Raw genomic sequence first — 26,382 nt, forward strand, 5'->3', positions numbered from 1 at the left:
CTCACTTCCCGCCGAGTCCTTTTCCTCGCCTTCAAGTCGAGTGCCACCAATTATACAGTGGCAAGAAGACCTTATTAAATATGCTCCAGGCAACCCTTGCCTTAGTTTTTCTTCTCACTCTAGCCAGATGATGTTTTCTGTCAGCTAACATTAGACGGAAGGCTAGCTAGCTGCTCCACCACAAATGAGTGACTAGAGCACTGTATTGATTTCATTCTAATTTGCTGCTTAGAAAGAAACAATTCCTTTGGCTGGCTTGTGTACTAGCAAGTTATTCAATGTCGATCTGGAGAGAGATGTACTAGCTGGCCATTTTCATGCTGTGGTCATGGCTAAAAAGGATCCAGCTTTTGTCAAATGAAAACCCAGATTTGACTTTTGTTGCAGGTTAGGAGAATTAACATAGCAGGTTCGGAGAATTAACATTAGCAGGTTAGGAGAATTAACATTAGCAGGTTAGGAGAATTAACATAGCAGGTTCGGAGAATTAACATTAGCAGGTTAGGAGAATTAACATTAGCAGGTTAGGAGAATTAACATAGCAGGTTCGGAGAATTAACATTAGCAGGTTAGGAGAATTAACATTAACAGGTTAGGAGAATTAACGTTAGCAGGTTAGGAGAATTAACGTTAGCAGGTTAGGAGAATTAACGTAGCAAGATCGGAGAATTAACGTAGCAGGTTAGGGGAATTAACATTAGCAGGTTAGGAGAATTAACGTAGCAAGTTCGGAGAATTAACATAGCAGGTTAGGAGAATTAACGTTAGCAGGTTAGGAGAATTAACGTAGCAGGTTAGGAGAATTAACGTAGCAGGTTAGGAGAATTAACGTTAGCAGGTTAGGAGAATTAACGTTAGCAGGCTCGGAGAATTAACGTTAGCAGGTTAGGAGAATTAACGTTAGCAGGTTAGGAGAATTAACGTAGCAGGTTAGGAGAATTAACGTAGCAGCTTAGGAGAATTAACGTAGCAGCTTAGGAGAATTAACGTAGCAGGTTAGGAGAATTAACGTAGCAAGTTCGGAGAATTAACATAGCAGGTTAGGAGAATTGACGTTAGCAGGTTAGGAGAATTAACGTAGCAGGTTAGGAGAGTTAACGTTAGCAGGTTAGGAGAATTAACGTTAGCAGGTTAGGAGAATTAACGTAGCAAGATCGGAGAATTAACGTAGCAAGTTCGGAGAATTAACATAGCAGGTTAGGAGAATTAACGTTAGCAGGTTAGGAGAATTACCGTAGCAGGTTAGGAGAATTAGCGTAGCAGGTTAGGAGAATTAGCGTAGCAGGTTAGGAGAATTAACGTAGCAGGTTAGGAGAATTAACGTTAGCAGGTTAGGAGAATTAACGTAGCAGGTTAGGAGAGTTAACGTAGCAGGTTAGGAGAATTAACATTAGCAGGTTAGGAGAGTTAACGTAGCAGGTTAGGAGAATTAACGTAGCAGGTTAGGAGAATTAACGTAGCAGGTTAGGAGAATTAACATTAGCAGGTTAGGAGAATTAACGTTAGTAGGTTAGGAGAATTAACGTTAGCAGGTTAGGAGAATTAGCGTAGCAGGTTAGGAGAATTAACGTAGCAGGTTAGGAGAATTAACGTAGCAGGTTAGGAGAATTAACGTAGCAGGTTAGGAGAATTAACGTTAGCAGGTTAGGAGAATTAACGTAGCAGGTTAGGAGAATTAACGTTAGCAAGTTAGGAATATTAATGTAGCAAGTTAGGAATATTAATGTAGCAGGTTAGGAGAATTAACGTAGCAGGTTAGGAGAGTTAACGTAGCAGGTTAGGAGAATTAACGTAGCAGGTTAGGAGAATTAAAGTAGCAGTGATAAACATCAGAAATGTACAGGACAGTACATTTAAATGACAATCTAAATCAGAACATCCTTCTGCACTTAATGAAAAAAAAAACGTGTCTCCCTTGAGCGAGTGTCTGGTTCCGGATAGCTACGAGAATGGATGACAGGGAAGGATACGCTCGCACACACACACGTCAGCAGGGAAATCAAACTCTGCTCCATGCATTTCGTGAAAAGTCAGTAGACAGAGGTAGGAGTAGAAGCATGACAAACAGGGAGTAGTCAAGCTCCCACTGCAATTCCCTGTGAATCCTCCCTCTCCTCCCTGACTGCGCTGCGGTGAAAGAGAGAGAGAAGTGGAGAGTGCGACAGGAAGGTGAGAAGAGGAACAGATGGAGAGTCGCAGTACGTGTTCCACAGGAACGTAGGGTCTCTCTGCGTGTACAGACATACTCATTTAAAACAGGTGCTATACTTAGACATGGCTCCACAGCTTCTTTTCATCCTATAGTTAATGACGGCGTTGATTATAACCTAAGCACTGATTGTTAACACAACTATACAGCTATAGACTAGATCCTCTTTCCCTTTTACCCTCAGGGGAGCCATAGCAAAATGAATCAGGCCACTTGAGTCATGGAATATGCTTTATTACCCAACGGCCAAGCTACATACAGTATGTGCCATTGTGTTTTGTATGGGATTAGGGGGATATTTTCTATCTGACTGGTCACTGGCTCTCAATAACACGGAGGGGATCATGTCCCCTGCTGAGAAAGCCTCTCTCTCTGTCTCCCCTCACCACACACCGCTACGTCCCTTGCCTCACACACCAGGCATACTTATCACTGTTCATGCATCCCAAACGGCGCCCTATTCCCTATATAGTGCACTTATTTTGAACAGAGACATATGGGCCCTGCTCAAAAGTAGTGCACTATTAAGGTAATAGGGTGCCATTTGGGATACACACAGTGTTATTCAGCCATAGAGAGGAAGGAAGACATGGAAAGTGTTTCCATTTTCAGATTGTTTTATACAGAGAACATCCAGAAACTGGCACCATTAGAATATGCCACATTTTGACAAGGTTTTTTCTGTCACAGCAGCTCTATTTCATGATATATTGAGGAGAAGGAAGCTAATGGGGGTTGATAAAAATGTTTGTCAAAGGGTTTCTTGAAACGTTCCACAAGGTAAGCCCCCCCCCCCCCCCCCATGCACCACGGCCATTATCAGCACCATAGCCTTTGTAGCTCCCGATTAGTCTGCAGGCCGGGTCACTCCATTCTCCATGCTGGATCCTCTGGCTCTTATGAAATATCTTTGATGCACATCCCCTTTTGAAGTCCCTGGGAATTAGGGGACACTGCCTGGGAGCAGTATGGCTTTGGCTTTGGCTGGGTCCTGCCTCGTCCTCGTTGGTTGTTCCTGTGTTTATTTGAAGTGGGGCTGTCTGTTTACACTAAATGCTCAGTGCAGCACAGCTCACGGCTGGTAATTGCTACCAGCATCCACCGGGTTCTGCTCTACTGGCGTACTTGTAGTGGACCCTAAAGAAGGAAGTGTTACATTCACCCCAGACCTGGGTGTAGACCAGAGGGATGGAGGTCCCTGTGGGTCCTGGTCAAAAGTAGTGCACTATAAAGGGACTAGGGTGGCATTTGGGACGCAAGCTGTATCTAAACACACACTAATCAAGGGCTGTGTGGTTGGTGGAGCACTGTAGGGAGAGCAGGCTCGCTCTGTATGATGCCATGTATGAGGTTTCAGTCTCCTGGTATACTTGGGGAAGGTAGTCGGTGAGAAGGGATAAGAGGACAAAGATCTGATTGGCATCATCATAATCATCATTACCATCACCACCACCACCATTATTATCATCCTCATAAAGCAGAGGCAGTCACTAGCTGCATTTCTCTTCTATATTCAAGTCTAAAATTGTATATTAATGTGGCCCTGCATTCACTCATTTTTCCCATTGGCTGCCTTACTTTGTGGCTAATATGCCCCCCCCCCCCCCCTGTCTACTCCGTCCCTTTCTCTCTCTCCCTCTCTGTACCGTGAGCGAGCAGGAGCCAGCCTTGAGGCATCCCGTTTCAACTCCTCAGCTTCCCGTAAGAGGGTTGGGGGGGGGGGGGGGTATTTAAGAGCGCTAGGTAGGAGTGGGGTCTGACCGCAGAGTCTACTGTTTAAGAGAAAGGGAATTCTCCCTCCGTCTCTCTTTCACTCAGTCCCTAGATCTCCTGGCTGCTCTCTCTCTCTCTCTCTCTCTCTCTCTCTCACTGGCTACAGCATCAGCAGGCTGGCTCTCTAGGTGGCAGGAATAGAGTGACTGAGAGAAAGAGAGGAAAATGACATAACTGTCATTGCTTTAGAAGGCAAAGACAGACCCACAAGAACATTTGTTTTATTTCAGCCCAACTCTACTACATTGATTTAGCTCCAGTGGAGAGATTCTGTGAATTCAGTAGAAGGTAAGCTGCTCCTGTCTTTACCTGGCTGCAACACTTTGACGCTCTGTTCGAAATAGAATGAGTGCTGATGTCTAGGTTTTGTGTAATCAGATAATTTAAGACTATTGTTAGTGTGACTGTGACTGTGGATTTGTATTCATATTAGAGAAGTATCAAATTGGAAAATTCAATCAATTTCATGATTTTGGTTTCTAAATCTTCACAGGAAATGACGTATTTATTGCAAAATATGTAGATATCAATGCATATTCTATAGATACATCAGAGAAATTGCTGTTTATTGTCATAGCAACATATTTTGAAATAGTAAACTGTGGATTGTAATTAGATAGATTTCATCAATCGAAGTGGGATCTTTTATTGTTTACCTTCATTATTATTTAACAAGCAGACACTTCTGAGACCGGCTAGGTTTTGTTCCATCATTACCGACAGTAAATTGACTTTACATGTTCAAAGGTGCCCATTACAGTTTATGAAGGATGTTGTTCACCACATTTTTGACATGCTTCTACTATGTAGCTCTTACCTAATCTCCTCCACCATCCGGCTCTCTCTCTCTAGAGCCTGAGGATGAGGTTAGCTCTTACCTGAACAGAGGAAAATGTGTAAATTGAGGGATCCAAGACATCAGCTAACTACTGAATAATTCTGCAAGGTGTTGTATTCAGTTGCGGTCGGCTCGGGTTGTGTTAGGAGTACAGATAGGGGTATGGTTGTTTCCGTGGGTGCTGCCTGCTGCAGCCTGCCAGATCTGAGTCTGTCCAGCCCTCTGTAAATCTACTAAATGTGTGCCAGCAGACAGCGGGCTTCTGTAGCCCGGAAGACAGACAGATGCTGTGCATTTGAGTTGCTCTCTCTACTCTCTCTACTCTCGCCCTGTTCTCTCTACTCTCTTTGCTTTATCTGCTCTCTCCCTGTTCTCTCTGCTATCTCTACTCTTTCTGCTCTCTCTACTCTATCTACTCTTTCTCCTCTCTCCAGGTTCTCTCACTGTACGGTCGGTACGCAGTACTTGCTGGCAGCTCCGCCGACTCCCTCCCTCCCTCTAGCCTATAGCAATGTACTGTTCACGCTGTTCAGCATGTGTGTGTGTGTGTGTGTGCACGTGGTCCTCACTCCTCACAGATGTCAAATATATCAGCACGCTCAGAGAGAAAAATTAGGGATGTAAGGAGCTTATTGGGGGGGTTTGTCGATAACGTCCCACAAAGAGATTACACCCCTGTGACTGTGATGACTGAGAGTGGAGGAGAGGATGGATATGGAGTTGTGTGTGTGCGTGTGTGCGTGTGTGTGTGTGTGTGTGTGTGTGTCTGTGTGTGTGGAGATATTTGTGTGGTGTGCTCTGTGTGTTTTGAGGCACTGTGTGTGTGTGTATATGTATGGAGATGTGGGGTGCAGTGAAGGAGGAGACTCCCAGGATACCAGGGTTGTGTCTGTTGGATGGTAATTGCGAAATTAGGGGGAGATGCAATGTAATACTTACACCTCATCTAATCTTTTAAACATTGTTGGGTAAATAACGGTTGAAACAGGCTCAACCCATGCAACACAATGATATTCAGTGCCTAATTGGCCGATATTTAACTTTTTCCACACACGATTCCAATGCTTGTGGGATTAATTTTGACATGAGTTATCTTGGTTTATTTGTGTGGGTTTTATTCTATCGCCGTGAGCTAAGACATATGACGCTTCAATGTAGGTTTTCCTCTGTCAACCACTTTCTCATATACTTGACGTGTGTACAGCCAGTGTCAGATTGGTAGTGTTTGAGTGCCGACTGCTTGCCTTCGGTGGTTGCTCAGGCTTGGGGTAGGAATGTTTTATGACCCTATTGCCATGTGCAGAGGGAGGATCCATTGACAGTGACACCCAGTGCCAGAGATGAGTGGGGAAATGTCCTTTGTTTGGACAGCTGTATCCTCTAACACCCCACGCTGGATAATCAACGCACTTGGAGAAATGAACTGTTTTTACATGTGTATTCATAATGACCTGAAGAGGTTTGTCTGTACACGCCCACGAGGAGAGGGAAGGATAGCAAATTAGTTGAATTTGGATGATTCTCAGGACCAAATGGTGATTTCTTTTTTTTGCTGGACCAAACAACTGCAACCCCCCCCCCCCCCCCCCCCCTTCCCTTCAGTCTCTCTCTCTCTCTCTCTCCCTCTCTCGCTCTGTGTCTCTTTGCACAGTCATTGCTCTCACTGACCGTATGACATAATTACATTTCTGCATATGTCTCATTGATTGAATTGAATGATGTTAAGTAATTGACTAGATAATGACCTGCTGCGGTTCATTTAGACTATTCCAGGTTGGTAAATGTGTGTTGGTATTTCTGATAAGGAAGTCGTGCATATCACCTTGTATGTCCCAGCCGCTGGCAGTAGGGCATGTCTGTCTGCCAGATGTTAGCTACAACACAGAGATTTAATCAGATCATAGTACCTGGGAACACATAGCCCACAATGTGGAGCTTGACTGCAAGACCAAAACCTTTCTGGAGTGAAGAAGTAATTGTTTGTGCTTGTAGTAGTTTGAGTTCCTGTGACTCATGAAATCCCACCATTGACAATGAATGAATACCATCAATCTACCTCTTTGAGAGGACCTATTTGCTTCATGTACACACAGACTAAGCCTTCGATCCAGTAAATTGACCTCTGTAGTATCATGCTTCGTATTTGTGCTTTGTTTTCATGTAATATTTGCTGAACACATTTGAGTGACACATACGCATGTATTAAGCCTTATAAAAGGCCTCTTTCCTATGTCACTCCCAGAATTGGCCCCTGGTGGTGACGGCCCCTCTGAGACAAAAAGCTCCCGACAGATGAGTCATCACCACGGGAACAAAGACACAAAGATTCTCTCAAAAGAATCCAATGTCTTAAAGTGCAGAAATCGCAGATGGTTTTTAATGCTCCTCTGATGCTAATGTGTGAGCTGAGTAGAGGGGAAGCACTGGCAGCCGGTTTGTGCGTCCCACATGACACCCTATTCCCTAAATAGTGCACTACTGTTGACCAGAGCCCTGGGACACAGCCTGCCTGTGTTCCGGGGCCTCTGTGTTACCAACATAGTCACTGCATTGGAGGCGTCCAAGAGATGAACACATGTGGCTAATAACACGGCTGTGACTCTTTGCCTTCACCAGTGACCCCACATATTGGAATGCACCCACCATAGCATAATGTTCCCGGGGTGGGGTTATATAGCTCATACAAGTGTGTGAATGGAAGCTAGTGCTTCCCATTAGGACACGCGACACACTTTCTGCCCTTATCGACATGCCGACAAGGACAACCAGATGTCCTCATATCACAGCCAACATTCCTGCCTCGATTTCCGAGTGGGAAAACCTCTCCTTCCTGTTAGAGAATAGGGTGGGAGAAAGTCATAAAGCCTGTCAATGCTGTGAAGAATCTCCCTCTTTTCAGTCCTGAAAAGATACGTCTACAGTACTTTGGATGTCCTTGAATAACCTGAACATCCCTTCGATTAATTTGCAAGTGAATGAAGAGAGCATAATTTTTATTACTCTATACCTTTTCATCAAGTTGTCTGCTGTACATTGTTAACACATTTGCCATATTGGAAATACTGGACTGCTGCCAGTGCAGCTTGCGAGGGAGGAACTAGGACCAAGGACAGAGGAAGTTGTCCTTTCCTCTGTCTGAATGTACTACTACAGTGCAAAGTCAGGGAGCAGCACCACGAGACGCTCCCCAGACGACATGGTGCTCCCTCTCCAGGAAAAGGGAATTCTCTGTCCACAGTTGATAGATAGTTTCCTCTCCCAAGTAAACATGAACACCCAGATTGTTCTTGCCTTGTGCCTACCACAGTCCCGGAAGTAGAAGGTTATTGGTCTATAAAGCCACTAAAGAGCCTAGCTGAGGTATCTTCTGTCTTCATGTCTGTGAAGGAATTGGATCATGCTGTCCGATTTTTTTTCCCTTCACTCGTGTGTGATCCTAGTGTCACTTTTGTATGTGTAGGCATTAAGTAATAAATCACTCTCTAGAGGTAACTATTATGAAGCCCACACAGCTCCTAGCTCTCTTGTTATAGTACTGCAATCAGATCTCGGTCGAGTTCGTCTTGCAGCTAGATTTGGTGACCTGAGACGGAAGGTGTCGGTTACTTGGAAAGTTTATCAGCCAGCCTCAATAAGATACCTTTTCACCACATTACGACATAGTTGGAATACAGTTCAACTCAAGCAGATTTGATTGGAATTGCTCAAACTAAGGGAAAGGAAGTGGGATAAATTAATGGAGGGTTAGGTTGTTAAGACCGTCTAGAAAAATGAGTGATTAGATGTTCTTTAAAGGCAGCAGATGAGGTTAGACTAATAAACAGGAGGTCAACAGTCCTCAACATGTAAAAAAGAGCTCATGAACAATGACTAGTATCTATCCTCTCCAGCTGGACTGGGCTATAAGAGCAGCGTGAGACGGACCTACTGTACGTTGGGCCATGAAGCAGTGAAGAATATTGATGGGCTCACTGTCCAGAGATGAGCGAAATCTTGACATCATAAAATGGAATTGAGTCTTCAGATATCTGCCAAGGCAGTCACCTCCCATGTGCATTCACAGTATCACACTTTGTCTTTGCATCTCAATGTCAGATTTGGAAATGGCTTTTCTGTTAAATGAATGTGTGTTTATTTTTGTAACAGTCAGATAAGGTAGGAGGGCTCCAGGGCAACCTTGTGGTTCCGTCAGGGTGATACTGTTCACCCTTGGCAAAGTGATCTCACTGCAGTGCATTGGCTTCGTCCCAAATGGCACCCTATTCCCTATATAGTGCAGTGCTTTTGACCGGGCCCCATAGGGCTCTAGTCAAAGTAGTGGACTATATAGGGAATAGGGTGCCATTTGGGACGTAGCACAGTGCTGCGAGATAAGTGTTTGTGCTGGTATCACAGTCCTCCACCCCCGGCCTGTCTTATCAGACGTGAACACACCAACCCCCCACTCCCGCGCTATGTGTGCCATCAGATACACCAGGGTCATAGAGGACCAATAACATGGGCCTTAATTTATATGAAACCAAACCAATTCATCCCAAGAAAAAAAAACAGACCATATTTCGATTTCATTTTCATTTTGTGTAATTTTATGCTTTCCCATAAGAGGGAAATTGATAAGCTATATGCCAAGAGGGGAAGTAATCAAAACATTGCAACACATAATTGATTTCATATTCTCGCTTCTTGGAGTGTTTTCCCCTTAGTTTTAAAAGCCAGCATATTAAAAGAGAGTCGCCTACAATTTAAAGTTTCTTAAAGTTAATCTTTTGGGATTTAATTGCATTTCTGCAATTATTCAACTAAAGTTGTCACCATGTAAATTTACACAATACGGAAATAATGTGACTTGTCCAACAGCCAGACATGATAACCAGCCAGGGTCCGTTTCTGTGTTGTGACCCACCAGGCCTTTCATCTGTACAAATGGAAGTGTATTGTGTGTTTATTATGACTGCTCAAAACAATCCAATCAGCGAACCCAAACCTGACCTGCCACGACCGACTGCCCTTTTATTAAGGGTGTCCAGGCCAGACAAAATAAACGGCTAAGGGGCGTCGGCGTCCAGTCGTCCACTAGCAGACTAGACTAAGAGGGCTTGTTTGGAGGCAGTGGACTGTGTTGCAGGGTGCGTCCCAAAGGGCGCCCTATTCCCTATGTAGTACACTACTTTGGACCAACTCCAATAGGGCTCCGTTTAAAACTAGAGCACTATATAGGGAATTGGGTGCCATTTGAGGCTCCTATAGGGTTGTAGGTCATGAGCACAGTCAGTCCCGTCAGTTAGCCTCATCCCTCTAAGGCAAGTGGGGGCAAAGTACGGCACTTTAATCCAGCACGCAAGACATTTACAAAAAAAGAAAGAAAAACAAATGTTATGCTTTTTTTCTCCCAATTTCATAGTAACCAATTGGTAGTTATAGTCTTGTCCCACCGCTGCAACTCCCGTACGGACTCGGGAGAGGTGGTCGAGAGCAGTGCGTCCTCCGAAAAACGACCCAGCCAAGCTGCTTTTTGACACAATGCCCACTTAACCCGGAAGCCAACTGCACTAATGTGTCGGAAGAAACACTGTACACCTGGCAACCGTGTCAGCGTGCATGCGCCTGGCCCGCCACAGGAGTCTCGCGATGGGACAAGGAAATCTCGGCCTGCCAAACCCTCTCCTAACCCGGACAATGCTGGGCCAATTATGCGCCGCCTCATGGGTCTCCCAGTCACTGCCAGCTGTGACCCCGCCTGGGATCGAACCCAGGTCTGTGATGCAGTGCCTTAGACCACTGCACCACTCGGGAAGCCCTGGCAAATTGATTTTAACAAACAATTGGTCCCCCCAAAAATGCGTCCCTCCGTTGAATTTCAAAATCTTGAGTGAAAAAGTTTGCCCTGCTCTACAGTATGCGGTGCCTTCCTCCCCTCCCTTTGGACAGATAAGACGAGATTGATTGACTGCTTCATCCGCTGTGTTATCAAATATGAATTTCTGGGGCATCCTCAACCCTGTGCAATATCAGCACAGGTCGTGCACTGTATGATAGGTTGAGACAGAGAGGACAGAGTCTTCCATTGTTGCAAGGTGATAACTTTAAAAACCCATTTTGAGGAGCAGCAACATTGCAACAGAGGGCTGAATTTGACAATCGATCCCATGTCTCTCTCTTTGCAGTCAATCCATGTTATGAGTTGTCCTGGAAATACATTTTTGTGTTTGATGATTATAACTCACAGCCATAGTGCTGTCCTCAGCTACTCTCTCGCTCGATCTCTCTCTCTCGCTCTCTCTCTCGCTCTCTCTCTCTCTCTCTGATTGTGACCTTGGTGGGGATTGAAACAAATCAATACTTTAACTGCTCCAGAAGAGGACATAAGTAGAACCCCTTTCAACTTGCAGGCGTTTCATTATGATTTATGTACATATAAATCATTTCAATATCAGCCAGTAGGACTGCCTTATTGAGGAGCTTCTCTTCAGAGATGAATCTTGACATGTGATGAGAGAGTTACTTATTAGCCGATTTATTCTTGCCTTTGCAATGAATGGATGCTCTTAGTATGGCAGTGTGGCATGATTCATTTTTGTTTGACGGAGCAACGTTTCCTGGTCATTGAGCCTGGTCCATCCACCCAGACATTTTGTATGGCGTCTCTCAAGGTGAAAAGATCCTCCAGACAATAACTTTTCATTCATCTCCTCACGAGCGACCCAGATTAAGGAATAGTGTGTGTGGCAAAGAAGGAAAGCTCCTTGTTGTCATGGGTGACCTACAAAACTAGGCAAGCTTGATGATTTCTACAGAAATGAAAAGAAAAGCATGCTTTTCCACATTCCCCTGTTTAACATACTGGTGATGTATAGTCTGGGGAGTTGGTCGGTTGAAGAAGTCATTGAATATTTACAGTTTTTACACATCAAGTGGGCCAATCTGCTTCAATATTCAGTTTGTTTGTTGTGGAGTTTATCTTACTGATACTAGATAGTAGCACGCTCCAGCCATGTGAATGCTTCCCTTATACTCCATCCGACAGGCATATCTTCTATTTATCATTAGCAAACTATCATGATCTGTATTAGCTTGCATTTAAGTCATAAAACACATGCCTGCTGTGCAGAAGGATGGTTGCCTTCCTTCCTGCTCTATCGATAGCCAGCATCTTTCACCAAACGGGCTACACAGTGACAGCCTGCACTGTGCATGGTGAACAGTGGTGTTTTCTGGTGATTTATCTTGGCTGCACCATATGGCACAGTGAGTATTAGTAAAGGTAGACTACAGTGATGATTAAGTTTGCCAGCATGGGGGCCAGGCTGGGCTGAGTTTGAAAGAAATCCTGGCTTCTGCATAGGACGTCTGAAATCCTTGACGGGATTGAATTCAAAATTCAAAACTTCCAGTGTCTGCAGGGCCGGCCCTGGGCATATTTTTTTAGGGAACTCAGTCAGGGTCTCAACTTACTTTCTCTCTGTCCCATGGTAAAACGAGAGTAGAATTGCATGAAATTAGTTATAAAATTGCTAACTGTCCTTCCCATAGCAAAATGGGGGGGGGGCTCCCAACCAAATATCACCTAGGGCCCCCAACAAAATCTCACCTAGGGCCCCCAACAAAATCTCACCTAGGGCCCCCAAAAGGCTAGGTCCGGCCCTGAGTGTCTGAAAGAAGGAAAGAAAAAAAGACATGGTACCACTGGAAAAACAATCATTGACAAAATATTGTGTTTATTTCCCCTGAAACTAGAGGTGAACGTGAGAAATGGTAGCAGCAATGCTAAGCGATTGAACATTTACAGTGCAAATTCTTAACACAAGTCAAAACTTGGGCCTATTCCCTATATAGTGCACTTCTTTTGACCTGAGGCCCTGGTCAAAAGTAGCGCACTATAAAGGGAATAGAGTGCCATTTGGAATGAAATCAAATATTGGTATACACCACTGTAGCTTATATGGATTTAAATGGGCTGTAGAAGTGTCCGGGTTTTCCCTCTTGCTAACTCCCTATATTCCACCCTGATCCTCTTCCTTCTGCTTTGTGTTAAATAAGTGCATTCACTTGATTTACTGAAGGATTAAGATCCTCCAAGACTCCAAATGCAACACACAGCGGAGAGACGAAAGGACTATTTATCAGAGAAAGAAAGAACGTTTGGTACTGTAATGGTAAGTTTGGAGATGGATAACACAGCGCCATGGTTTATACATGACACTAATGAGGAAGTCAGGAAGGTACCGTATGGGAAGGAGATGTACCGAACCTGCCCGTTTCCATCACAGCTGTCGCGGTGTATTTTTTTATACGGTGTGATTCTACTCGCATGACAACTGTGGATGGAAACGTGGTTTATACAGAGGAAATAACACCACGTTACAAACAGAGTAGGCTTTCATCTCTGCAGGGTCTCAATTCTGTCTCGTACAGTCTCTTCTTTTCCATGCAACAGGAAGAAGCATGCTTATTGTATTCACACCCACATGGCAAAACCGTTCATCAGTTTGATATGATTTCTAGATTCTCGTCATGTAGATTTGTGCAGGATCATCCTGATTTGATCAGTCAAAATCATGTCAATTTAGTTTGCACTGTCACACTTGACACTATTTCTTATAACTGTGATCCCCATCACTGATACTGTATGATCAGAGACCAATGCTGACTTCATTGTTTTGAGATTTACTGTGTCTCATTCATTTATCTAACCAATCCAAACTTTTGCATATGTATGTTGGGGGAAACCTTGTTCTATAATCTATGACAGGCATTATTGTTGCTTCAAAGGAACGGTATATACAGCAAAGTTTAAATTAGAATTTGTTTTGAAGCTTAGGAAGAAGGGACTTTGTTTGAAACCATTCCCAGCTATCCTCTGTGTGTGGTGGGTATAAAACTGAAGTGTTGCCGGCTCAGCAGCACTCTTACAATACTGGGCTAATTTAGATCACTTGCACTAAATATGTGTGCCAGCCAGCAGGTTCTTGTTCCCCTGGTAAAATCCCCCACACATTGGCCACATGGCAGCCAACTGGCTTTGTTGCCGTCTGAGAAGCTAACAATAGAGTAAAATAAAAGTGAGAGAATTAGAAAGTAGCAGCAGTCAAATTGTGTCAAGTCCGAGTGAGTGTGCCAGCAACCAACTGCATTAGCATAGTGCCATGGCCACAGGGGTCTGCTGACGGAAGTCCAGGAGGGGAGGTTGTTTTCTCTGTTCCCATGGTGGGAAAAAGGCTAGAACTGTCTGGTGTATTTCAATGATCATCTAATAATAACCGTTGCAGCATATCAAATTATGGTTGCAAGTAGTTGATATATTAGACTACTGTCTATGGATATTTGAGAAATACAAGTTTGGTTCCTTTCCACTTGTTTCGCCAAAGCCACAGATTTGCTAAATAATGCCTCGCACAAAGACTAGTTTGCTCTCTCAGAGAGGGTTGGTTCCCTAAGTGTTCCATGTGGAGAGAAGCCAGCCAGCCTCCAAAGTGAGAAAGCCAACCATCCGCCCAGAACTAAAACCCTAGCAGCAACTCAAAGCAATTTTCTGGCTATTTTGTTGATTTAATCCCTGGTTTGCGATGCTCAGGCACAGCGGAGCAAGTGTGTGTGTGTGTGTGTGTGTGTGTGTGTGTGTGTGTGTGTGTGTGTGCCTGCATGTATGCCTGTGAGGTGGGGGGGGTAGCTTTTTCGTGCCCCCGAGGGCCCAGATCTCAGCGCTCCCATCAGCAGGCTACATTAGTGCTCTTACTGTGCGTCCATCACGGAGGCACTCATCCCTGTCTGTCTAATCAGGGGCTGGCTGCTGAAGCTGAGATCAGCCGTGGGATCCCGTTCGCTCTATCCCTGGGACTGGAGCTCATCTGTCAGACAGCCTAATCACACGTCAGCGCAGGTTCAGGAGACTGAGCAGAGAGCAGCAGAGCAGTGGCTCCTCACATCACAGGAGCTACTGCTCATGACCTCCCTGTGCCAGTGGCTGTCTTGGCTGTCAGGCTCCCGCTCTCTGTGTGTAGAGAAGATTTATGATTCGCTGCACACCGTTAGTATATTCTGTGTCACTCTGACCCTGTCTGCGGCAAGGCGGTAACCCCCTTTTCATCACCCCACGATAATGGAACTCCCTCCATAATATATCCATGGCTGAGTCCGAAAGGGCACCCTATTCCCTATACAGTGCACTACTTTTGACCAGGTCAGAAGAAGTGCACTATACAGGGAATAGGGTGCCCTTTGGGACGTACCCGTATGGAACATGTCTAGGGGCTCATGTCTAGTTAATGTTGAATTGGTGTTGAGTCGCAACAATTGTCTCTTTTTGGAACATATGGAGAACATTTTATTATGACTGCTGAAAGCAATCCTACTTTTAGAGCAACCTGTGTATCTGTTCTTACTGAAGGTGAGAAACACCAAATACATGGTGGCAGCGTAGCCTAGTGGTAAGAGTGTTGGACTAGTAACCGAAAGGTTGCAAGTTCTAATCCATGAGCTGACACAGTACAAATCTGTCGTTCTGCCCCTGAACAAGGCAGTTAACCCACTGTTCCTAGGCCGTCATTGAATATAAGAATTTGTTCTTAACTGACTTGCCTAGTTAAATAAAGGTAAAATAAAATATTACTGTGTAATTAGCTAGGGGGAAACACCTCTTTTTTTGAAGGCAGGAAATCCATTGTTAAATGTGTATTTACCCTCCCCCTTATACTGACCAATAATGAGAAGGTAAAAAAACATGTTGAATTGTATGTCACTCTTAACTTACACAAAGTTACTTAATTCCTGATTGTTCAGCATTGTCTTTACAAACCCCTTCCATATGTCCAGATTTGTTCTGTTGTTGATAAAGAACATGTAATGTACGCTCCCCGTTCAAGCTCTGTTGCCCACAGAGGGGCATATTTTCACTAACATGTATTTTTTATGTAACAACAAGATCAAAGGACAGACCACAAGGTTTTACTGCCAGCCTCCAAACCATAACTCAATCTCAGCACATTTTCCAGCAGACCGTTACTCTTAAAAGAAGCAACATGTCTCGGGAGCCTAGAGAAACAGCCCAGTAACTTTTGGTGTGGAAAGAATCATGTTACCAAATTGAACTGAATGTTCGTCTGGAGAGCATCCCAAATGGCACCCTATTCCCTTTACAGCCCAGGGCTCTGGTCAAAAGTAATGCACTATAAAGGGAATAGGGTGCCATTTGGGATGCAAGCCCTGAACACCCGGCCAACCCTGCGCGGTGTGCTGCAAGGCTAGCCGGAACCCTGCAGATGGTCTCCCCCTCACCGGTTTTTAATCTGTCAGCTTGGGTTGTGGTCTGGGGCGTCGGGAAGGGGAGGGGAGGGAGAAGGTTAGTTCCATTTTCCCCACATGCAGGTGTTGCCTGCTGTTCATGGCAGCCTGTCATGAGAAACCCGGACAGAGAATAAAATCCCGCAGCACTCAAGGTCACAACTCGCCACCCCTGCAGTAATTGCCCCTGCAGTGTTGGTCCTCAGAGAAAATGTCTGTCTCCTCCACTGTGAGCAGGGGGGTTGAGATGGGGTGCAGGCAGGCAAGGAGATAACTAGGCAGAAAGGCAGGGCAGACAGACAGGCAGACAGACAGGCAGCAACAGGATCATGTATTGGAGGAGGTATTCTGTTAAATGAGACTGTGGAATGTTAATTGCTTTTAGTAGGATACTTTGACATTTCACTGTAGCCACATGATCTGAAGTGAATCAGGCTGTTGTGTGTTGGTCCCTGCCAGATCCATACTGGCTAGTAAGGGCAAACTAGAAATGTCAAGATGAACAATGAGTTTCATAACTTGAGAATTGAGAGTGGGTTGAGATTGTGCATTCAATATTTTATAAATAAATAAAGTAGCTACTGTTCTCCAATCTTTCTCCTATTATTTTCCCTACTCTCTCTTACATACAGTTTATCTGAACCTTCGGCTTCGATTCACACTAGGCTTTCTTTTTTTCTTTGATTCTAGGATACAAGGGCATCTTCGCCATCTCACAGATAGAACGACTCCATTCTCCTGACAGATCACAAGCTCTCCCAGCAGGACTTGACAGGACCTGGTCATCATGGTGATGAAAGGCCTGCTCCTAGGCTGTGTGACCGTGACCGTGTTGCTCCAGCTCTCCAGCGCTGGCCTGGTCAAGAAGATCATCCGCCACCGCAGAGAGACCCTGAGAGACCCCTCTGAGAACATGACCCTGCCCCACCCTGACCAGCCAGTGGTCTTTAACCACATCTACAACATCAATGTCCCCTCCAGCTCCCTGTGTTCCGTAGACGTGGAGAGCCCCGGAGGAACCGAGATCAAGCCCAAAGGAAGTCCAGTCCAGTCGGACATGCAGACCACAGAGCACCTGGAGCACACGGCGGACGGGGAGAACCAGATCGTGTTCACCCACCGCATCAACATTCCCAAGCAGGCGTGCGGCTGTGACAACCCCATGCACGACATGAAGGACATCCTGAGCAGGTTGGAGATGCTGGAGTCTGAGCTGTCCAGCCTCAGAGAACAGTGTGGCAGTGGAACCAGCTGCTGTGGAGCTCAGATTACAGGTACAGTATAGTACAGTCGGTCTACAGACACTCTAGGCCAGTGTTTCCCAATCTTGGTCCTGACACACCTGATTCAACGAAAGGTTTGATAATGAGTTGATTAATTGAATAACATATGTTAGTGCTATGACAAAAACAAAAGGACCAGGATGTGGAAACTGCTCTCGGGGCAGTTAGTTGTACTTTCGATTTAGATAACATTTTTAGATTGGTCTTAATTCTTCTAAAGATCAATAACCCCTATTCAGACTTGTCTTTGTCTTTTTGCATAATATTTGTGGTATAACTTTTACTATTATAATCACCTAAATTGAATTTTGTGTTAATCCCTCCATGTTTCCTCAGGTGAGGTGGCCACCAAGCCTTACTGCAACGGCCGTGGTAACTTCAGCACTGAGACCTGCAGCTGTGTGTGTGAGCCCGGCTGGAAGGGACCCAACTGCACCGAGTCTGAGTGCCCCAACTTCTGCCAGGACCAGGGGCGCTGCATCGACGGCAAGTGTGTCTGCTTCGAGGGCTTCTATGGAGATGACTGCAGTATGGAGCTGTGTCAGGTGGACTGTGGGGACAACGGGGAGTGCATCGACGCCATGTGTATTTGTGAGGAAGGCTTCACAGGGAACGACTGCTCCCAGACCAACTGCCTGAACAACTGCCTGGGGCGTGGCCGCTGCGTGGACGATGAGTGTGTGTGTGACGAGCCGTGGACGGGCTACGACTGCTCCGAGCTCATCTGTCCCAACGACTGCTACGACCGCGGCCGCTGCGTCAACGGAACCTGCTTCTGCGAAGAGGGCTTTACAGGAGTGGACTGTGGGGAGCCTATCTGCCCCAGCAACTGTAACAACCGCGGGGTGTGCGTAAACGGCCAGTGTGTGTGTCACTCCGGCTACAGCGGGGAAGACTGCTCCAAGCTCACCTGCCCCAACGATTGTACTGAGAGAGGCCACTGTTTCAACGGGAGGTGCATCTGCGACCCAGGCTTCGAGGGAGTGGACTGTTCCATTTTGTCCTGCCCAGACAACTGCAGCAACAGAGGCCAGTGTGTCAATGGAGAGTGTGTCTGCAATGCAGGATTTGAGGGCGAGGACTGTTCTGAAATCTCCTGCCCTATGAAGTGTCTGAACCAAGGGAGCTGTGTGAACGGAGAGTGTGTGTGCAGTAAAGGCTTTGCGGGGGATGACTGCAGCATCAAGACCTGCCCCAAAGACTGCCTGGGACACGGCGAGTGTGTTGATGGCAAGTGTGTGTGCTTTGTGGGCTTCACAGGCAAAGAATGCAGCGAGCTGACTTGTCCCAACAACTGTCTGAACCGTGGCCTCTGTGTCAATGGCCAGTGTGTGTGCAACCAGGGCTTTGCTGGGGAGGACTGCAATGAGAAGACGTGTCCCAATAACTGCCTGGAGAGGGGTTACTGCGTGGACGGGAAGTGTGTGTGCTTCGAGGGATTCCAGGGCCTGGACTGTTCTCTGCTGACCTGTCCAGGAGACTGCGAGGACCAGGGGAGATGTATGAACGGAGTGTGTCTGTGTAACGAAGGCTTCATCGGAGAAGACTGCTCTGAGGGTAAGAGACACAGGTTACGTCCCAAATGGCACCCTATTCCCTTTATAGTGCACTATGTTCAGGGATGTAAAAAACTTAAGCAAAAATACTTGAAAGTACTACTTAAGTCGTTTTTGGGGTATCTGTACTTTACTATTTATATTTTTGAAAACTTTTTCTTTTACTCCAAACATTTTCCCTGACACCCAAAAGTACCTGTTACATTTTGCATGCTTAACAGGACAGGAAAATTGTCAAATTCACACACTTATCAAGAGAACATCCATGATCATCACTACTGCCTCTGATTTGGCGGACTCATTAAACACAAATGCTTAATCTGTAAATGATGTCTGAGTGTTGGAGTGTGCCCAACTATCTGTAAATAAAATAAATTTTAAAAAATTGTGTCGTCTGGTTTGCCATACATAAGGAATATGAAATGATTTATACTTTCACTTTTACTTTTGATACTTAAGTATATTTAAAATCAAATACTTTTAGACTTTTACTCAAATAGTATTTTACTGGGTGACTTTCACTTTTTTTTTGTCATTTTCTGTTAAGGTATCTTTACTTTTACTCAAGTATGACAATTGGATACTTTTTCCACCACTGACTATATTTGACTAGGGCCAATACGGCTCTGGTAAATAGTAGTGCACTATATAGGAGAAAGAGAGATCCTTTGGTTGATGAGAGAATTGTTTGATGTGATGTCATTTGTTTATGTTGGCTGATATTTTTAAGGAACATTTCCACATGATGACATTCATTGGAATGCTAATGTGTCTGGCCTCACAGCATTGTTTATATTGCTTTAAATTAATAATATTGCAGTTTAATGTGGTTGTCGAATGATGGCATATGGGTTGAAGTTTTCCACTGGCTTCAACATGGAGAATTGATGATTTGGTTGAAGTTAGGTCATTAGTCGCCACAAAATAACTCCGATCAGAGAAAAATGTCAAATTATACTGTTAAAGCCCCCCTTCCATTGAACTGTAGTTGTGTTGCTGTAATTTTCATACAAAAAATATTCACTTAGCCTATCTTGACATTTTAATTTCCTTGCTTCCATGATATATACAAGCTTCCATGATATAAACAACAAAAAACAATTATCACTTCTAAAAAGATGAATATGTCCCCCAACATGTTGTTGTTTTGTGTCTCTCCAGTGTCTCCACCCAAGGACCTGACAGTGCTAGAGGTCACCCCGGAGACAGTGGACCTCTCCTGGGTTAATGAGATGCAGGTGTCAGAGTACCTGGTCACCTATGTGCCAACTGGCCTTGGGGGCCTGGAGCTGGACATGCGTGTGCCTGGGGACAAGAAGACTGCCACCATCAGTGAGCTGGAGCCTGGTGTGGAGTACCTGATCAGTGTCTTCGCTGTTCTCAACAACAAGAGGAGTGTCCCTGTCAGTGCCAGGGTGGCAACACGTAAGTCAGGAGTAGTGTAACTTTGACCCAGGATGCTGATCTTGGGTCAGTTTAGCATTTCCCCCACTAATGGTTAAGGTTAGGATTTGGGTAGGGGAAGCCGTTCCTAGATCTGTACCGAGGGTAAAAATTCACCCCGGAGCCATCAGGCACCTCTACGGTGCCCACTTTCGGACATTCTCTGTCTCAGCAGGCACTCATGATAAGGCTGACTAAAGTCTGACTGAGACTGTCCTAATATGGACACTGTACAACCTTCACCGTTGATGCCTGACTGCTATGGGTAATGCAAAAAATGCCATTCATTAAGGGCAGTCAATAAAAATCCAATGTAACTTTTAATATCAACAAATTGATTACAGGGCTAATGCGAAAATCTGTTGCCAATGTAATTTCATTCAATCACTCATTTGTACCTGGGATGGTGCAGTTTTTCAATGTTGCCCTTGATCTACCCGTCATTGGAACCAGCTGCCCGTGAGTCCATGTCTGGGTCTCAATGGCGCCCTATTCCTTATAGTGGACTACCTTGACCAGAGCCCATAGGGCTGGCTCTGGTCTAATCAGTGTACTGTATAGGGAATAGGGTGCCATTTGAGATGTAGCCATGTGCTGGGTGTCCTGAGGGTTAAGTAAACAGAACATCAAATATGGTCTTATTTGTCCGTCTCATCCCCTTAGATCTTCCTGCGCCTGAGGGTCTCAAGTTCACATCAGTGAGGGAGACTGCAGTGGAGGTTCAGTGGGACCCTTTGGACATCCCCTTTGATGGCTGGAACCTCATCTTCAGAAACACTGTGAGTTAGCAGCAGTAGACCCCTCATCTTCAGAAACACTGTGAGTTAGCAACAGTAGACCCCTCATCTCCAGAAACACTGTGAGTTAGCAACAGTAGACCCCTCATCTTCAGAAACACTGTGAGTTAGCAACAGTAGATCCCTCATCTTCAGAAACACTGTGAGTTAGCAACAGTAGACCCCTCATCTCCAGAAACACTGTGAGTTAGCAACAGTAGACCCCTCATCTTCAGAAACACTGTGAGTTAGCAACAGTAGATCCCTCATCTTCAGAAACACTGTGAGTTAGCAACAGTAGACCCCTCATCTTCAGAAACACTGTGAGTTAGCAACAGTAGACCCCTCATCTTCAGAAACACTGTGAGTTAGCAACAGTAGACCCCTCATCTTCAGAAACACTGTGAGTTAGCAACAGTAGACCCCTCATCTTAAGAAACACTGTGAGTTAACAACAGTAGATCCCTCATCTTCAGAAACACTGTGAGTTAGCAACAGTAGACCCCTCATCTTCAGAAACACTGAGTTAGCAACAGTAGACCCCTCATCTTCAGAAACACTGTGAGTTAGCAACAGTAGACCCCTCATCTCCAGAAACACTGTGAGTTAGCAACAGTAGACCCCTCATCTTCAGAAACACTGTGAGTTAGCAACAGTAGACCCCTCATCTTCAGAAACACTGTGAGTTAGCAACAGTAGACCCCTCATCTCCAGAAACACTGTGAGTTAGCAACAGTAGACCCCTCATCTTCAGAAACACTGTGAGTTAGCAACAGTAGACCCCTCATCTTCAGAAACACTGTGAGTTAGCAACAGTAGACCCCTCATCTTCAGAAACACTGTGAGTTAGCAACAGTAGACCCCTCATCTTCAGAAACACTGTGAGTTAGCAACAGTAGACCCCTCATCTTCAGAAACACTGTGAGTTAGCAACAGTAGACCATTCATCTTCAGAAACAATGTGAGTGGGCAGCACGCCCCTCTCCTGTCTCCCATGGTGCATTGCATGTTGTTAATGGAGCTCTCTCTACCTATTCCACAAGGAGGAGGTTGAGATCTTCAGAAGCCCACAGCCTATCATTATCCCTGTTTCCCTGTTGAAGAAACCATATACGCCCCATAACAGGACAGACACCCACTTCAAGCTTCAGTAATTGCCCTAGCTATGTGACTGCGTCCCAAATGGCACATAATTCTCTATATAGTGCACTACTTTTGACCAGAGCCCTATAGATCTATGGGTCCTGGTCAAAAGTAGTGCACTATATTGGGAATAGGGTGTAGGGTGCCATTTGAGAGGGAGATTATGCGAAACAGGGTTAGTATTTCATGGAAAATAGTTTAGCCGAGACAGTATCCAAAGACTGTTTTCTTTAAGTCTCTAAGTTTAAATGTGACTGAATGTTCTGCGAGGCTTCTATTGACAGCTCTAATGGCCATGTACTGCAGCCATGAGGCACAGAATGATTATTGTTTCTAAAAGCTTTTTTTATTTTCAAGAGCCTATGAGAAATAGTCCTAGGACATGAAAGCCACAGTTAATTACATTCAGTTCCCCCCACACACCCTACTATAGTTCTACCATCACAGACTGGACCCCTGAGTATGATGTGACTGACCTATTCCCACACCAAGGGATTGTCCCAAATGGCTCCCTACTCTCTATATAGTGCACTACTTTTGACCTGAGCCCAATTGGCAGTGGTCAAAAGTAGTGCACTGTAAAGTGAATAGGGTTTGGGAAGCTGCTCAAGCCTAAGCTTGCCTTTGAGGTGGGTAATGATAGATACACTCGATAGATAGGTACTTAATTAATCCCCAAGGGGAACTGTGCCATTATGAAACATGCCATATCATTTTAATGATTGGCGTTGTTTGGTGTCGGCAGAAAGAGGAGAACGGGGAGATTCTGAACTCCCTGGGCAGCCCTGACACCATGTTCGAGCAGTCTGGGCTGGGACCTGGTCAGGAGTACGAGGTCAAACTGGAGGTGGTGAAGAACAACACCAGCGGACCCCCGGCACGCAAGAACGTTTTCACAAGTGAGTGTATATCCATTTGTTTACAGGACAACAATTTACTCCTCCAGGCAAATAACTTGTACCTGAAAATAACTTATACCTGAAAAATGTACCTGAATGTTGAGCCTGAGTAGATGGTAGCCCCCCCCCCTCCAAGTATATCCACCTGGTCGCACTGTGATACCCAAGGTTTACAGAATCATATATACAGTAGGCCTTTGATTTAATGCCTCAAGGCTTGAATGTCTTATCTCTGAAGAAGCTTTGAATTAAATGTTCAGAATTAATTCAGAATTAGATTTTTTTTCATGCCTGCCAATGCTGGCTACACACAATTACAGGTAAATAACTCATTCAAAATATGGAGAGCTTCACACAGGGACCTGCCAGCATCAAGTCTACTGTAATCCTTGTATTCATGACATATTTGCATGGGAATAAGCCATAAACCCCCCTTACGCCATTCTGACCTCCTGCATACATTTTTAAATATGATTTCAATCAATACAGACAGACTCAGAAGCAGCTTTCAGCTGTCAAAGTTACACACAGAAACACATTGTCACATTGATCCAATAGATTTCTTGAATATCCCCTCTCCTGCAGCTCTGAGATTCTGTCCTAAATGCCACCTTATTTCCTATGTAGTGTGCTACTTTTGACCAGGGTCCTATGGGACTAGTAGTGTACTATGTAGGCAACAGGGTACAATTTAAGAGGATGCAATCGGACAGTCGGTCCAAGGCATCCTGAAGTTCCAACGTTGAGTGATTAGCTCATTACTTTTCATATCATCGTCTTGATTTACTAGAGGCAGTAAAAAGCCATCACTACCCCTTGGAAGGTTTAACAGTTATGAGGAAATAATATCTCCATCAGGGTGCTGCTATCAAGGCTAATGGCTTGTATCAGTGAGAAGTATTTTGGGTTTTGGATCAATAGAACTACAGGTTTTGGGGTTGAAACTATACTCCAACTGCCAGCTTGGTTCCCACCAACCCTCTCACCAGCCAAGCTATTTTTAGGTGGCTCACCACCAAAACATTCAAGACTAGTAGTCTTCGGGAATGGTGTTTTATTATATATATATATATATATATATATATTATTTTAAAGATTTGTGGAACATTTCAGCACTTAAATGGGATCTGAACAGAGTGTGAGCTTTTGACGCTGCCCCAGAGAGTTCTGTAACAACCAATCAGAATAAGGCAATTTCAATATGCTTAAGAAAATGTTTCACAAGGTTCTCTACTAACCTTTATGGCCTCACCTCCATCCCAAAGCAAGGTCAGGCTCTGCTTATTTATGGTTTGAAAACAGCCCCCAATTTGTCAGAGTAAACGGAGCAAGGCAAGGAGAAGCCATTAGCTACCTGACGTTCTCCTCTTAGGGATCGGATGGGTAGTTTATAAGTTAACGCATTGACTGTCACTACTATAGGACTAGTATTTACAATGTGTGTGAAGTCTATGGAGCTGTTGAACAATGGAACCTGAGCACCACACTGGGTGGTGTTAAGCACACACACACACACACACACACACACACACACACACACACACACACACACACACACACACACACACACACACACACACACACACACACACACACACACACACACACACACACCTATATCTCCATGTCACTCAGGGCTTCTTTATGTCTTCCATTAACACACATTGACATACTGTAGTGGGATTTGCATTCTGGGGGTCTAATTGCATGGAGTGATCCCCCCCCCCCCACCCCCCCCCCCCCCACTCTCCCCCTCCCCTCCCCCCATGGTGTGTATGTGTGTGGGATGGAGGCACCACTTAGGAGACAATCACAACCCTGGAACCGCACACACACGCGCACAAGCACACAGCCAGTCTCATTGGGGGTTAAATCTGTGTTAAGCTCCAATGCAGGTTCCATGTCTTATCTCCCTTTTGCAGAAGGTTTGACTTTCCTGAAGTTGCTGAATGTGACAAATCAATTCCATCACACTGTAGGGAAAGTGCCTTTCATGCTCCAGGTTTTGATGTGTACTTACATGAACAACCGCATGCATGGATGCATACTAGAAATTGCAGTGTTTTCAAACTATTATTGGTAGTACATGCTCTCACTATTCATATTCAACCCTGTAGCAAAGGTTCTGATGAGAGCTCATACTCTCTAACCTGGATTCCAAGTCTCTCTGCCCGATCCTTGGCATCTTACCTGGGCACCTGCAGCCAGTACCACTTCCTCCCTTGCCCAGTTCATTCCTAAATAGGCAACCTGCCTTAATTTAACAACCAAACCCCCTTCTCTGGCCCACGAACCTTATGAATGCTTACTAAATGCTTATTAAATGGGATTCGACCCAAATAGCACCCTATTCCCTATATAGTGGACTACTTTTGACCCGTTACCATAGTGCTCTAGTCAAAAGTACTGCTCTATATAGGGAATAGCACCCTGTATTCATCCCACCCCCTTTTCTGGCCTCCTCTCTCTACAGAGATCGATTCGCCCAGAGAGGTGGATGTGCGTGACGTAACGGACACCACAGCGCTGGTGACCTGGTTTCTGCCGGTGGCTGTGGTGGACGGGGTGAGCGTGACCTACGGGCCCAACGACAACCCCTCAGACAGGAACACAGTGGAGCTGTCCTCCAGCGACACACAGTACCACCTGGGCAGCCTGAACCCTGACACAGAGTATGAGGTGTCTCTCATGGCCAAGAGGGGAGAGATGACTAGTGTGCCTGTGTCTGAGAACTTCCTAACAGGTAAGACACGAGCAATGTCCCAATTGGCACCCTATTCCCTTTACAGTGCACTACTTTTTCATCAAGGCCCATTATTGCTCTGGTCTAAAGTATTGCACTATATAGCAGGGTTGGGGTCAATTCCAATTTAATTTGAAATTCCAATTACATTTTTGATTTCACTCATGAAGTGGAGAATGTACATTGAATTCAATTTGAATTTCAACAATCGTCAATTTACACAATTGGAATTGAATTGTAATTAGACTGTTTGAATTAGAATTGTAAAACATTTAATCTTTAATTGATATTTGTATATGTCCCAGTTAATATAATTAATGCAGTATCAAAAGTTGACTACATGATTTGTTTAAGTCATTTCAACTTGTATTTCTATATTTCCAGTACAGCTTGGCTGTCTGAACAGATCAGCCTGAAAGCCTGAGGGAATTCATTTGAATTT

At 44.9% G+C, this 26,382-nt stretch overlaps 1 protein-coding gene across 2 annotated transcripts in view; it reads left to right on the plus strand.

Annotated features, from left to right (window-relative positions):
- The first annotated feature begins 3,873 nt into the window (after positions 1–3,873).
- LOC109873947 (tenascin) overlaps positions 3,874–26,382 on the plus strand; it is a 52,992-nt gene continuing 30,483 nt past the window's right edge. For both annotated transcript variants that reach the window (XM_031805785.1, XM_031805795.1), the window contains exons 1-7: positions 3,874–4,270; positions 16,788–17,371; positions 17,717–18,937; positions 20,098–20,361; positions 21,043–21,158; positions 23,044–23,197; positions 25,671–25,940. In XM_031805785.1, coding sequence (XP_031661645.1) covers positions 16,885–17,371; positions 17,717–18,937; positions 20,098–20,361; positions 21,043–21,158; positions 23,044–23,197; positions 25,671–25,940 — 2,512 coding nt within the window. In that variant the 5' untranslated portion in view covers positions 3,874–4,270; positions 16,788–16,884. The remainder of the gene's footprint in view (positions 4,271–16,787; positions 17,372–17,716; positions 18,938–20,097; positions 20,362–21,042; positions 21,159–23,043; positions 23,198–25,670; positions 25,941–26,382) is intronic.

The sequence above is a fragment of the Oncorhynchus kisutch genome, linkage group LG3 (assembly GCF_002021735.2).
Source record: "Oncorhynchus kisutch isolate 150728-3 linkage group LG3, Okis_V2, whole genome shotgun sequence".
Lineage (NCBI taxonomy): Eukaryota > Metazoa > Chordata > Actinopteri > Salmoniformes > Salmonidae > Oncorhynchus > Oncorhynchus kisutch.